The following is a 16,068-nucleotide window of genomic DNA, read 5'->3' on the forward strand; positions in this document are numbered from 1 at the left end:
AGCAGTGATTTCAACATTTCAATTTTCATAGTTGATATACTTAGAAGGTACGAATCCCATGAAATGACATTTTTATAGAAATCTGTACTGCATATAAGCTTTGGGCAGAAGACAGAACTCAGACCTCAACTCAAAATAATAGACACGATGAAGTTTTCGAAAGTCTGTATCCGACGTTAGGTGTATGAACATCCTTTTGACATTGCATTTCAATTCCGGAAGTTTTCATCTTGTATACGGTCGATTAATGACCAATTAGGTAATCGGTTACTTTGGTTCGGTCTGAGATGATAGAACGTGCTACTCATTAGTCATTACCCTCGTAGAATTAATTGAGACGACAGCTATTAAAATCTCCGATCGTAATAACCGACCGAATCACGCATAAAAAGATTAATTCGATAATTTAATTTACAGCTGTCATCAATCAGCGTAATTTTGATCTCCGGCCCGCCAAACAATTAAGCTCAATTGAACTGGAACACCGACGACTTTGTTTTGATTTCTCATCGCAAGTACCTACGTAACGACGACGCCTGGACGAACATAATTTCGACGATTACCGCATTCAAATGGAATTTCGTACACGATAGACATGGAGTCAATCGTAATAAAGGTACGGTTAGGTTTGCTCGACCGATATGGAACGATATTCAATATTTTGCAAATCGGAAATGCAGTCGGATTACAATAAAATGACTAAAATATTCATGATATAAAAATTTTACAATCTTCGGATGCGAGTAGCGAAGTAATATTCGTATTGATTAGATTCCGCAGCACATGTTTTGCGCAGCCGTGTATGTTTTCACGTACCTCCTACCTCCTCGCGGATAATAACGTACTCCCAACATAGTGTACGCTCCCGCGCTATATTATTTACTTACCTGTGTGCTTCCGCGTCGAGCGATTGGGCGTTTCGCTTATCATTTCAAAACATTTTATGTTATCAGTGTGGTGACGAGGCATAATGTTTTAATTTTTAAACTGATATTATGCATTTTAAATATAACTAAGTTGTTTCGCTTTACCGGTAATCATGTCGAAAATGATTAAATTTAAAGGCGTATTGGACGGATTTCGATCTGCACCGCCGACCAAACCCGAGGAAGAAGTGATAGAAACACTGAAACCGGATAATTTTCAAATCGCCAAGGTATTTTACGAATAATTAATTTTTTTAAACCCATTCCTATCGCGCTGTTTTCCTATTTATTTATCTAATTTTGCCACTTATCTGCTAGCTTACGCCAGTGATGAAATATCGAGAGTCAAATCGTGATAACTTTTACTAAATAGACTAGCATATTGTGTACTAATCTGGTTTAAATATTCGATGCAAAGTTGGCTACGAATTTTTCATAATTCGTTTATCAACGTTTATTTACGAAGTAATTTTTTTCTCATTGTCAGCATTGATAAAGTATATCCTACCATCGATGCTGTTGCTCCAATTTGAATCGTATTTTTCGCTATACCATCATTCTCTCTATGGTATCGCGAATTTTATTTTATAGGGTTTTATTTTTTGGTATTCAATTACTGACGTCATTTTTAATGTAGCATGATGTTGTGGCAATTTGATTACTTTTATCTAATTAACTTATTGTTTAACACTCGCACTAATTATCGCCATTCGCGTGCATATTTGTGTCGTACCTTAACGCGCTTTTACAACCTGCGCTTATCTGTTGAAAATTCACCTGTATTGGAATTCGTTTGGAAAAATTTCACTTTCAAAGGCTATTCTCGCATGAACTGAAAACTCGTGACATGTGCAAGATTGATTATGAAATGGCTTTTGTGTTTGATAATAAAAACTATGGTCGTATTTCCAAGTCGAAAATTCGCCTCTCTTTTTTTCCCGTATAATAAACACGTAATTCCATTTAGTTCTTCGGGGTGTGAAAGAATTCTTAGAAAATTCCGTCTGTAATGCTTCTCTTTTATTTGATCGGTCTTATATTTCAAGTTTCAAGTTCCTAAATTCATCAAGCCCGAAAAAATCCGTATACTTATGTGTAGCTAATTGCTCTGCTCGTTGAATGCAAATCACTATTATTTGACGAGTTAATCGACCGAAACTGTCTAATTGGATTATCAGCGATGGTTTTTTATTCTATTTTTTCTCCTAAGCATCTTATCTAGAAATTAGGTACTTGCTTAATTATTTTTGATTTTATTTAAGTCGATCAGACGATGTTTGTATTTTTGTCTTCAGGAGTTCATTTTTAATTCGTCTTTGTTTATTAATTTTTACGCTGATTATGCGAACATGCCTACCTACCTATTTCGAATCTGTGTGGATTTGGAATCTGCTGCTGCTTTATACCTATCTGCAGATGATTTTATGTTCTGATGGATTTCCTTTTTTTTGCTCCAGATTTACTTACATACATACATACATACATACATACGTTTACGATGAAGAAAATCTAAATACGTAAAATGACAGAAATTACATCGAAGTTATTTACGACTCTGATGTATAATATTTCGCTAAATTAAAGCTGTTTCAGCTGCAGCCATTCGAGCAATTTCACGGAGCGAAGTTTTGGTTATTTACGTAAAATCTGATACAGAACCGAAGAGCACTTATACACTCGAAGAGTTAAAAGAGTTTACAAAATGGAATAAAAAAATACCAATTTTGGTTAAATTCAAACTCTCACGAGAGAATAATCGCGTTGCAAAAGCTCGCCATTTGGAACCCAGCGTGGAATTTTTCACGAAGAAAAACCCCTCAACTACCGACAACAAAGTGCATACGAAGGCGAAGAGGAAAAATATACCATTTATAAGAAGATGCGGTTAAAATTTATACCTCGAACCTTTGCACAAAGCACTTGGCATAGAACATTTGGAAACTCGCCCTCGCCAGCACGAGACTGTGTTTTGCTTTTGCTGTTTTAACAACCATCGTGCTGAAAAAACCTATTACGCATCGATTGCACGTAATAACATGTTTACTTTCACGTTACTTTGTCATTGAACTTTTACTCGATCCATGAGAACGTTATCATATCACAGAATGGAATTATTTTGGAGATACCTGCGACAACGACGTCCAAATTCACTGGCACGTGATTATTACGACCGACTGGCTCGAGAAAAACTCCGGTCTGAGTATATTTGAGCCGACGACTCCAGTTAACGCGTGTTAAATTTACATATTTATATATTTTTCTTGCTCGAAACGTGAAACGAACGTGGTAATTATGTCGCGTGCTCGATATTTTCAAGCTTTTTCTATTCCTTATGTCGGAATCGATTTGTTTAAAAAAAATGCGCGGTATCCGGGATACTTATAGGTACCTACGCGATATAAGAATGGCTGAAATTGAATTTTTTTTACCTCACTCGACGACGACACGACGACGACGTCTCGAGTAAATGGCGATTTCGGCGGAGAAAAATATGAGAAATCGAATTGCCAATTTGTGCATCAACCTGCGAAGCGTTATGAGCTGATAATGTAGTGGAGTTTTTTTTTTCAGTGCTCTTCGGTGTAGTTGACCTTTGACACCTGATACGATGAGACAAACTTGCAGCAGTCTTTTGCGGTGATTACAGTCTCGGGCACGAGCCGATTAATCCGTGGGTAGCGGTTAATTGATGCAATGAATTCATCGTTTCGTAATAGTTCGTATGTATTTTTACGCGCCTCGCCGACGAATAGTCATCGTCGTCCGTGTATTCGACCAACCGTGAACCGGTTAAATGAGCTCATCTTGGTTAAATTCAATTTCTTACTGATGTTTGGTTCCTTAAGTAAATCAACACGCGTGATGGAGGAAATAAATCTATTGCGATGTACTAGAGATTGAATTTGTTTTAATGATTCTCGAGGAAGACGAAGCGATTCAGAAGAAAGAATATGATGAATCGTTCACCGATATGATATGTTGAAGTTTTTTAAATTCATTGTATTAAACGATGTTGGACGGTTCGTAAATCACAGGTTGATTATAAATACGACTCGCGCATTTGATACTGAAATTTGTCATCACCGGAAAAAGTTGAAAAGCAGATAATTGAACGTCACGTGTTTGGAATTTTTTCTCTACTTCCTCATCCTGATTATCTGGGGTCTGGGGAATCATTTGTTTGCTCATAATCTGCTGCTTTCACTGAAAATTGAGTAGGTTTAAATACAGTGAAAAAATGGAACCATCAAAGCATAATGGGGGGTTTAAAGTTATGATTACTTGATCTGACTTGTCAAGTGATTTTGTCCAAGAACTTGAACTTTGGTTTTAAAACGTTTCTCAAGTTTATTAGGTTTGTACTTCCTTGTAATGATATCACTTCTCCTCAAGTAGTATTTTTGTTTGTTTGAACTACGTAGATTAATTTCAATTTCTGATAAAAATTCGATTAAGAATCTACTTCTAAAAATAAAACTATAAGCTCAATTTCTTGAGCTGAAATTTACGAAACCTTCGGTCTCTCTTGAATGTGTTTCGTATTAGTGAACTTTTGAAGGAGATCCATGCGTTTTTTCGCTTCCTTTTCTCAAATGACTGAAGATTTGTCTGCAAAGAGAAAGTGGATTATCTCAGTGATTATTTTTATTTTATTTTTTCAATTTCGAAAGTGAGATCTGATATCAGGGAAATATTTGTTGTTTTCAAACAAAAATTGAAAAAAATTAACCCCACCATTCAATGGTCATTTCAGTGGAGCTGTAAGGCTCAAAAAGTGCGGTAAATCTAGAAAAAAATGAAAATTTTCTTAGGAACTTACCCTCCGGAATTTTAATCAAAATTTTGAAAAATGTATAAAAGACACGATTTTTTTGAAATTTTGCTTCAGTTTCTCTGTACTTATGATTTTCGAGATTGAAGCTCGTGTCCTTCTGGTAGCTCGAATTCGAATCTTGAAAATATCGCGAAAATACAGAAAACCCGTATTAGTTTTCATTTTTCACATTCTCATTATATAGTCCGCTGAGAATATGATTTTATTCATTATTTTATTGTGTTTTGTTGATTTATTTTTGAAATTTGGCTGAGCCCATCAAAAAGCTGATGTAAAATGATGATGCATTCTAGACATCAGGAATGATATCCTACTACTTGAAGATTCAAAATAGCGTTTAAGGCCAAAACATCAATAAGAGCCACCTTCTAATGAAGGTATCGGATTTATTTTCCTCATTTTCAAATGCTACCTATTTTCATTATTTAGGTTACCAGGTGCTCATAAATGAATACCCAAATTTCAAAAGCTGAGAATGTGCTGAGATGAGCATCACTTGCCATCACTCATCTTTGTTGAAACCACTTTGTTTATTGTATGTACCTGGCCGTGTTCATTTCAGGAAATTTCAAATCTGTGTTTTTAGTATTTTTAGCTTTTAGTATTTTTAGCTTTTCTTGGCTAAAAATTTATTGAAAATCTGAAAATAAATTTTGACAATTTCTTTTTTTTTGTCTTTGAAATCTTTGGAATTTTCTAAATGAACAAAAATTTCAAACAAATGATCCGGTTTTTTGACCACCTGTATTTTGAATTCTGAGATTGAAAAGATTGAAAAAAGAACCAAAATCAAAATGTGGATTTCTTCGGTATCATAATGTAAATCATTTTTAGAATAGGTACTTAATTGTTTCTGAAATCATTTGGATTTTTTTATTTTTGGTAAAACATTAAATTTTCTCAACGTATAAATTTTTCTTCAACATAGTTTGACAGTGGCACCAAAAATAATTCGTATTACAGTTTTTGGACGATGAACTTGTATGCACAAGTGTAGGTGAGATACAAACTATCAAGTCACAGCAATTGTCATTTCTGTATGCATAACGCAAAAGAATCCCACTAACATGATTTCGACCTGCTATAACAGTAAATCGCCATTAAAAACGTATTCAACGATATTCAATATTTTATAACTGACACCCGGTAATTACAACGTGGACACACACGCGATATGCAACGATGGTTGGTTTGGTTTGGCAAACAACGGCAATGGACGATTGGACGCTCACCACTGAAAAAATAAATCATCGGTTATTTGAAAATTATTCGTACAGCGATTACCAGACTAGCGAGTATAACGTTTTGCAATATGTATCGCTATTCGACACACTAAAAACCTTATACACTCGTACGAGTAAATCTTTCTCCGACGACATGTAATTTCGAAAAAAATTTTCCATTTACAGCGTTGCCCATTTTTTCCTCCCTTTTTCCGTTTTTGTAGTTTCAACCTCGTACATATATATGTGTTTTCAATAAAGAAAAATCTCGTCTTATACGACGACGACGACTACGACGATGAAGAACAGAACAGTAATTTTCGATTTTTGCGGCGTTAAATTGAGCATGACATCGGAGATTTTATGTGGATAAGACCGAAACAAGGAAAAAATTGATAATTTTGAAACGGAAAGCGGTTTCTTCGCTATATATAAACGACGTTGTTGAAAATCGAACAAAAATATTTTCTCAATTATTTAGCGCTTGCCAACGATGATGGAAGAACGAGCACGAGTCGAAATTTTACGCTTACGCCATCGCTACAGCTACAGCTACACAGCCACAGCTAGTGCCATGCCACAGCCACAGCGTTGGCTTTTGCTTTTTGTTTGTTGTGTATACAACATGTACTCGGCGGTTCGGAATAAGATAAAAAGTTTTTCATTCGTTATTGTGGCAATGAAAATTCAAGTACGTTCGCTAGCAACGATAAAAGAAAGCCGAGCGAAATATTTCAACAATGTGTGCGTTGATGAAAAACAATGTGTAATCGATGAAATGAACTTTTTGAATAAGCCCTATCTGAACTGAACCGCCCTCCTCCCCCGACCATATCTCTCCTCGAACAACTTACCTACCGCTGCCTTGCGTCGTCTCGTTATGCTTCGAGTGTGATAGCGTTTTACGAGTGGCTTTTCAAGTACCTTTTACGTACCTAAATGAGGCAAAGTACCACATCCCAAGTGCTAACTTGTTGTAGATGCGGTGTGGAACTGGTTTCAAATTATGAGAATTTGGCGCCTTATACTCGGCTGCTCAAAGTCGATTCGAGCGAATTGTTGTTGTGTTGTCGGTGGAAAATTTGAAATTAAAGACAATTTGAAGAGAGAGTACGTAAGAGGGATAATAGAATTGAGTATTTGGTCGAATGAAGTGCCTACTACTCGTGTAACGTGTACTTACAGGTACAAATGTGTACGTAATTTGCTCGAAGTTCGAGTCCAAATAGTTATTTTCTTTATCGCTTATCTATTTTCATGAATATTACAGATGTTTGTACTTCTCCTACAGCGTCGATTTTGTCAACAGTTGTTTTCTTTCATACTTTCTATAGGAAAAATAGAGATCGTATTTCACGAAGTATTTCGATTGTATTCGGAAGTGACAATGTAGCGTCATTTTTTATGATCGAATCTTGGTACTAGCAGAAAATGGTTCTATTACTAATTATTATACCCTTTTTATTATATAAAAACGCCGTAAGTGTGTTATCAAACGTTTCAAACAACTTTTCAAAGAGAAAATTTACCTCAAGGATTCTTATCCTTTTAGTATTTCAGACGCAGCGTAACCCTTTGAAGGTTGCTTAGCTGCTTCAGAATTACATTTATACGCAAAATTTCCCATTACCTCTTACTTCGAGTTACCTACTTGAAACATATACGAGAATTCAACCTCGTACATACAAATTGTGTGGGAATATTTTCTCAACCATTACATTTACAGATCATGGAATTTTCCGAAATTTCATCTATACTGTTTCAATAGGTAGTAGGTGTAGACACCTATTCGACTTGTTCTAGATGAGATCATGAGATTTACTCTTGGTATTCTATGTTGCATATTGATCATATTATATACCTAGGTTCCAAAAAAAAGAAAAAATAGTATTGGTGAAATCAATTATTAGGATTTGTCCCAATTATAAGTGGATATATTTGAACTAAGCATGTGTCAGAAAACTCAACAAACGAATCTTTCGATTTCTAATTTTTTTGGGGGTATATGTTCGAGTGAAAGACACAACAAAACCGCTCGCGCTTTTTAAAATTCGGTAGATATCTTGGAATATTACTTTCAGCTTCCTTATTAAGCTTGCAAATAATTATTTATATCATGTTGTCACAATTTTTAATCAATTAAAATCAACTAAGTAATCCATAATTGTATTTTTTTGTGTGTTTTAGGTGAGTACGACTTTTCGTAGTTCGAGGGTAACAGAATATTTCTATAGATGTACTTACTCAGATCTGTAAATAAGTAAGTCCTTTCACTTCAACTCACACGTTGTCTTCCTAATCTACTTGATGAGATATATTATCTCGTACCCATCTCATATCTGAATTCATCAGAAACTACGAGTACCTTCGCTCATTAACGATTGAATTGTCTTGAAATATTGATATATGCCTCAAAGAAACATCTTCGGTCGTTGTTTGAGATATTTCAAAAATATCCAATCTTACTTTAAAAACAATGAAAATCATGAATAAATTTTGGACAAAAAATTGTCCATGGGTTAACAGATTGCTTGTTCAAAGTTCACTCATATGTACTATATTTAATATTTTACACTTTCCGAATGTAAAGTAAATTTCCAAAATATCTCAAACAACTTCCAAAGATAATGTTTCTCTAAATTAAACGAGTAAAAAAATTGATCAATCAGCTATCTTAAATTTTGAGAAAAAGTTAGTAAAATTTGTGCAGATTTTTAAAAATTGCCAAATTGAAATTAAAAAAATATGAAATCATCATTCATCAAATTAGAGTGTAATTTGGCGAAAATTTCTTGAAATATGACAAAAACTGTAGAATGAGCATGAAAATGACTGATAATTGCTAAAAATTGTAAAATAAAATTGCGGCAACAATTGCCTGAAGTATCACTTGAAAATGATATACACATACACCATTTCAAAATGTAGTAAAAAATGTTGCAAAAATCAAGGGAAACGCCAATGAAGAGAATGTGGAGCAAAAAAATGAAACTCAGCTTTCATTGGCATTTATTTAGCCTATGTCTGATTTTTCCAATTTCAGAGATGGGCTAATGGAAAAGTTTTAGGTTTGTCTTGAAAAGTTCAAAAACAGACATTTTTTTCTCATGTCTAGTGGACTGTCTAAATTCCCTTCTTGTCCCAGTATTTGATGGTTCAGTTTGTCCATGTCCATGTCAAAGTTGCCGTATAATTGACCCTTGAAAAGGTGTCTGAGGTGTCTGTCATTTTGTAGTACCTAGCCGCATTCGCATACTAGATCATTGTCAGCCAAGTGCAATGCCATGGGTATAAGTTGGATGTTAAGCATGTTGTTCCACTTCTCAGTCTACTTTGAATCTTCCAGAGGCAGCAATTTGCTCATAGTATTGCTTCTTGACACATGTATTTCAGATTTGACACCACTCAAGTTTGGCAGGAGCACTAAATTCATTTACTGTTCTTAGGAAACTATGCCTGGATTTTAGTGATCTGCTGTCTGATACAGAAAAAGCTCGTTATAACACTCTTCAAGGGACCAGAAAAAAGAGCATTATAAGCCGAAACGCGTTATAAGCAAAAGTCTTACTTTAACGCTGGTGAGCGCAATACTGCAAAGTGCAAATTCTCATTTTAAACCAAAACAAGCGCAATAAAAGAAGTGGAAACGTCGTCGACCGTATATAATGGACGAATAATTCAACGGTGAAAAAAAGACAAAATGTGACGGCTAGATTTTGGATGCAGAATCCAGGAAACCTTCTGCTCATGCGCCAAACATGACGTTCACGGTGCTGGTGGAGAGAGAGATGGTTCACTGGTTCAACCCACGTTCAACTAGTAAACCGTCTCTCTCTCCACCAGCACCGTAAGCGTCATGTTTGGCGCATGAGCAGAAGGTTTCCTGGATTCTGCATCCAAAATCTAGCCGTCATTTCCTGCGATTTGAATTATTCGTCCATTATATACGGTCGACGGGAAACGTGAACTTTATCTTGAATTTGAATAACCAAACTGTGTCCTGTGGTCAACATTTTCAGAAAGCCTTGCTTTTTTGTTCCAAATTTTCCAAAAAGTATTTAGTTGCTTACCAAAATTTGAAAAATTTTACTTTTCAGTTTTCTTCTAGGGATTATGATGAGATATCTAGAACTCTACTCTTTTGTAAAAACTTGAGATACTCACCCATTGACTTTTCAGATATGGACTGCTAGCAGTGCATAAGCCAATGGTCTTGAACATAGTTCATCAGTAAGTTGACGTTTGGCTTCTACTCATGCTCAAATCTGAAAAATGTATACAGTGATGTTATACCTCCCTCCATCCTTTGAACCGTACCACAGAGAACGTCATAACAGAGCTGGCACATGCGCAGATTGCAACCTTTGACTTACTGTGTTCAAGACAATGGCTGCATGTTAGGCTTATGGACCACTAGCGGTCCATATCTGAAAAGTCAATGTACTCACCTGCCTTTTTTGTAAGAATTGTAATCAAACTTCGACATATTAACGTTTGGTAAGGTTATAAAACAATCTTACTTCTTTTGGCCAAAATTGAAAATAATTTTACTTGTTTGTATGAACTGAAACTGTTGAAAATTAAAAAAACAGTTTTTTTGGCAAAAATTTGCCATAAAAGTTTTTTTCTGAAACTCAAAACTGCAAAAAAAAATTGTTGTTGCAGCAAAAAATTTTTAGAAAGGGAGAATTTTTATATGAAGGTAAGCTTTTTTGTCGTCAAAAATTGGTTTTTTGTTGTCGAATTATGTAAAAAATGTGATTTTTCCTGAATTTTAGAGCGTTAAAACGCAATTCATAATCGCTCATGAGCAATACATATGTATTATATTGTGATTAATTTTACATTGGTTTAAATGGGGTTGTCTAGGGACCATAACTAAAAGTGTTATAATGAGCTTTTACTATAATTCGTTGTAACTGTATATGGGGTGTAGGAGGTTATGCGTTGCTTTAGTTTTTTCTGCTCTGGCAGCCACCTCCCTTCATACTTCTGGTGGTGCAATCCCTGCAAGACAATGCAGCTCTGTTAGTGGAGTTGGTCTGAGGCACCCTGTTACTAAGCAACACGCTTCATTTAGGGGTACATCCACTTTTTTAGCATGCACTGATTGTCCCCATACTGGGCATGCATATTGTGAGACTGAATAACACAGTGTAGTGTGGAGGTATGCAGGACATCGACCTGTGATTTAGCTCCCCATCTACTGCCTACTAGCTTTCACAATCAAATCAGGTTTGTTATTGCCGACAATTTCATTTTAGTATTTTCATAGTGAGATAGTCTGTATGATTTAGAGGAGTCTTTCCCCATTGTATGTTGAGCTGTCCTTTGGCTTCATGGTTTTGCAGATGGGAACAACAAGTTTCTCTCTTGGCTGGGTTTGACCTCGGGTGGTTGTCTCTATAGTATGTATTGAGTTCTTCTATTGCCTTATTCAGTATGTCTTCCACATCTACAAATATGTCACACTGTGCTGTGAGCGCCAAGTCGGCTGTATAAAGGAAGTGACGTGTAAGACCTCTAATTGGTTGGCCATTGGTATAGATATTGAAAAGAATGGGCGACAGGACACTTCCTTGCGGCAAGCCATTCTGCCACCTTCTTCAAGCTCTATTCTTTCCATCTAGAGTCACATACGTAGAACCTCTGGTCTTTAAGCAGTGTCGTAATGATCTCTGTGACTATTGATTCAGTTTTGCAGAAAATCATCTATAAGTTCGATACCTTTTCATCACTTTTCTCTAACTTAAGCCTATCTGTCGGTAGTGACCTGACTAATTCAAATATACCTTACTGGTATAAAGTGAACGTGTAAGTAGAGGTCTAGAGGTACTTAGTTAATGTATATAATAACAGAAACAAAAATACATTATTACGTTTCTTTAAGCGATTACCCGATGTTTCCAATCGGATTACTTGTTTAAAATATAATATTACCTGTAGCCTGGCTAAAACAGTGAAGCCTTAGCACGATGCTGTTGTTTTTGTCAGACGCCGAATTCACTTTTATACGCACCTAAAAGAACCCACCACTCTGCACGAAAGCACGACTACAGACGATGCGACGAGCGCCAGGCGTTTGTAATCAATTTACATAAATATAGACCACGACTACTGGCGTAATAGTTTTCATAATCATATTCCGAAAACGCCGACCAAACTACCTCAAAGAGAAACCGTTAGCTTTGAGCTGCGTTTTATGCCCACACATTTATGGGGAAAGCAAAGCACAAGTACTCTTTATATAGCGAAATATCCGAAGCTCGCGAGCCCTTTGTGGTGGCGACGATGACGACAGCGGGGGTGACAGAAGAGTACGCAGAAAACTTAACATGAGGAAAACCGCAAACGCGATATGAAAAGCCATAAGTTAACCAAACCAAACAAATAAACACCGATATAGCGATTCGACTGCGATAAATGAATTTATAAGTCGTGTGAAAACAACCATTTTCTGTATGGAATAATACATCCTCTGGCAAACTACCGATACATAAGATGCGAATGAAAGAATACATATTCAGAGTACCTTACTGTTGGAGGAAGAAGAAATACAACATCGTGTTCTGTATGTTATCTGTAATCTAAAATCTTTTTCTAATGTAGTTTTCCGTTCACGAAAATGAGAATTTTACCGATGTAATTTTTTTCCTACCAGTTCCACCCCTCTGAGGTCGCATCTTTCCTACTACGTACAACTACACCCCCATCAGGACAATGGTACGACGTTGTGTGGGAAGTTACAGGAAGAAAACATTAGGAAGATATACGGGTTGAAAAATTATTCCGACACTTGTGCCGCGAGCGTGCTTCTCTAGGCGATGTTTTTGAATAGGTGAGACGAAGTCGATATTTAAATTTGAAACGCGTTAGGATACATAATGGAGAGAAAATTTACCTCGTTGCCCTTATGGCTCAGCCTGAATTGTGCCGAAACGGTGGTGATACGATACACGTTTTCGTAATCTGCTTACTTCGTGTCGTAGAACTAGAGTCTAGTTTTAATGACTCTTGACCAGAAGAGTTGAATTGGGGGTGATTTTAAAAACTCATCTGCGGAGTGTAATTCCTGGATGTGTTTCATGTAATGGTTCTGCTTTTGTTGGAAAAATAGCCGGAGAGTCCTGCGTTGTCCATTTTTGAATCAAACTTGAAGTTTTTCATTCGTTTTCTTCTTTTTCACGATTTTTAATTTTTTTTTTACTTGAAAAAATTTTGATCGTTTCTTACTCTCCCCTCTGCTCGAAAAAATTAGAATAGTAAACTACAGATTTTTGCATATTTAAAAGGGTGGTGAGGACAGTGTGTCTATCGGTACGAAAGCACGAAAAATGCGAGAATTAGACCTAGGTATAGCTCGAAAAGTAGGAAATCAAGACCCTCGAGAGCCAATGGGGTAAATATAATTTGACCCCATTTCTAAAGACGAAACAATATAGATGGTTTTTGATAGAGGAAGGGGGAGGGGAGGGTTCTACTGAAAATTTGACGGCTGATACAGGGACAAAAATACCAATTTTTCCGATTGATATTTTCATTTTCTGTTTTGGATTTTTGGGGGCTCAAATGTGAATTTTTTCGTTTTGAAACAAGAAGAAAGTACAAAAATGTTTTTGAAAATTCGATTTTGAGAGACTAAAAACAATGTTTTTTCTAAAGGAAATCCATAAAAAAAAATATTTTGGAAAAAGGGCAGGCCTGAGCGAAGGGAGGGCGATAATCTTGAAAAATTGAATTTTGAGAGGACTACATCTAAACGATATTTTTTTAATGAAAGGAGTTCATTTTTTGGCTTTAAAAATTCTAGAATTTGATAGGTTTTTTTAGGATGTCAATTTTTTAAAAAGAAAAGAGATTATGGTCCAAGTAAGGGCGAAACCTCTTGAAAATTTGTACTTCAAGAGGCATAAAAACGATAATTTTTATGCAAGAAATTCATTTTTTCACTTTTTTTTCAGAAATGTTATAATTTTGAAAAATGAAAGAAAACGCGCCCGAGCAAAGCAAGAGCAAAAGCTTTTAAAAATTTGTGTTTCGAGAAGTAAAAAAAAAACAAAACAGGGTTTTCTTTCATCACAGGCCCTTCTTTTGCCGGGCTCTCCGCGGCCCTGACACAAATTTATTCAGGATGCACGAAAATTTTTATAAAAAATGGTGTCATCGTCAACACTGTCGTTATTTCAATTTTTATTCAATTTCCTCAGTTCTGTACCCACTTCTTGAATTATAAATTTTCGAAAGCTTTTGCCTTCGCTTCACTCTGTCTACTTCTATTTTTTTTCTCGATTAAATTTTTTAGAAAACTACATCTTTGAAATCTGAAAAATTCAAATCTGTATTTTATTAAACTTCAAAGCTTGAAAATTTGCTGAGAATAAAAACAAAATCAGTTTGTTCGTTTTTCTTTTTTCTTATTTTTTTTAAAAAAAGTAAATTAAATTTTTACAAAATGTAAAATCGTGAGAAAATGATGGAGAAGTTCGCTTTTTCACAATTTTAGCGATCAACTTTTGAAATCCAATTTTTTTTTTGGAAATTCAACAGTTGAGTTGGTTGCTAAAAATTGAAATAATTGTGAGAAAGATACGCACTCCATCCAAAATCGCGAACTTTCTCATAATTTTCACAAGTTTTTTGCCACAATAGTAGGTACAAGAAAATACAGAAAAACTCCCTTCAAATACCCTCGCTTTACTTGGGCCCCTTTGCTTTTTTTCAAATTTTCTGGAAAACCATGTTCAAAAACAATGAGATGAGGTAGTTTTTAAAAAATTTAAGTAATGAAAAAAATGAAAATTTCGCGGGTCAATTTGAATCGAATTTTTTTGAATTCAAAAGTTAGTCAAAAGAACACAAAAATGTTTTGACTCTGGATTTTCTTGAAGTGTACGAACCTTGTTAAAAGTTGCTTGAAGTTTTTGTGACAATTCTCTCGTTCTTTTGAATAAAATGATGGGAAGGGGAAGGTGGGGTGGAGAGAAGAGTGTGGATCTTGAAATCTTATGTTGGCACTTTCATGAAGAAAATTATCCAAAAAATATCCTATTCAGAAATTTTTAAAAATCTGAAGACACCCCCGACCTGGGAGGGGGCACTGTGGGTGGAGTTGACGACGTTGACTCGGTACAAAATTTCTTTTTGGAAGTTAGAAAAAGGTACGAAAAAATCATGAATTTGGCTCTTTGTATTTTGGTAGACATCTGGAAGAAAAAGGAGATGGAGAAGTAAGGGAGGAAAACAAAAATTCTGTACCTGCCAACGAATGTCTCGTGTGGTATAAAAAAAATTGAAAGGTAATCGCAGAATGTACCATCAGGTAAAATTTCAGGTGCTGAATTATATTTTTTTTCAAACGCTCAGTAGAATCCCAAAAGTGGACTTGGATTTTGGTGGCAGTATACCATAGATTGAGGCAGAATCTCAAATACATTTATTTAGGACTGCAGCCATTTTTCTCAAAACAGGTTGGGTAGCAACAAGAGGGAAACCCCCGAATTTTTTCGAAAAGTCTCACTCTTTAATGGCTCATAAATCTTCCCTCCAAGGCCACCTCTGGACCTAACATTTTTTCTGAGTAACTTTGAACTCAAAATGAAGGTCTCTGCTGAGTTTTATTAAAATCCGCTGACTTTTTTTGGGATAAATTTATGAAAAAGTATGATATGCCAAAAATCGTTCAAGTTGGGCTTAAAACTTGGAAAAATATCGATATTTTTCACCCTCTGCTCCCACTTTTTTCCAAAATCGAACCAATCGCGATATCTGTGATTTCCAGAAAAAAAGTTGGCCAATGGGTTTGGGTATACCGATAATCAATTTCGGGATAAGTTTGAGCAACTGGTTTGAGAAACTACTATACCGGTTTAAAATTTCATTACTTATTGAAATCTGTTCAGAATGTCTATTTTCCAGACCGAAGAAACTGCTCAACAAAAAAAAAAACGAGTATACACCATTTGAAAGATCTCTTCTTTCAAGTAAATTTCAAAACGAGGAAAAAATTTATCAAAACTTGCTCAACTTCTGGAACATACTGTACAACGCATATGGAGGTTTTCTATCGTCATCGTGTTCCGCTCAT

At 35.6% G+C, this 16,068-nt stretch overlaps 1 protein-coding gene across 6 annotated transcripts in view; it reads left to right on the forward strand.

The window, feature by feature from the left end:
- Positions 1 to 580: 580 nt before the first annotated feature.
- Positions 581 to 16,068, forward strand: part of Tomosyn (syntaxin-binding protein tomosyn) — a 258,629-nt gene continuing 243,141 nt past the window's right edge. For 2 of the 6 annotated variants that reach the window (XM_065367727.1, XM_065367726.1), the window contains exon 1: positions 871 to 1,156. In XM_065367727.1, the coding sequence (XP_065223799.1) occupies positions 1,040 to 1,156 (117 nt within the window). In that variant the 5' untranslated portion in view covers positions 871 to 1,039. Of the gene's footprint in view, positions 617 to 867; positions 1,157 to 16,068 lie in introns of those variants that run through there. The other 4 variants (XM_065367724.1, XM_065367722.1, XM_065367723.1 and 1 more) reach the window with 4 other exon arrangements.

Source organism: Planococcus citri, chromosome 5 (genome assembly GCF_950023065.1).
Source record: "Planococcus citri chromosome 5, ihPlaCitr1.1, whole genome shotgun sequence".
Classification (NCBI taxonomy): Eukaryota; Metazoa; Arthropoda; class Insecta; order Hemiptera; family Pseudococcidae; genus Planococcus; species Planococcus citri.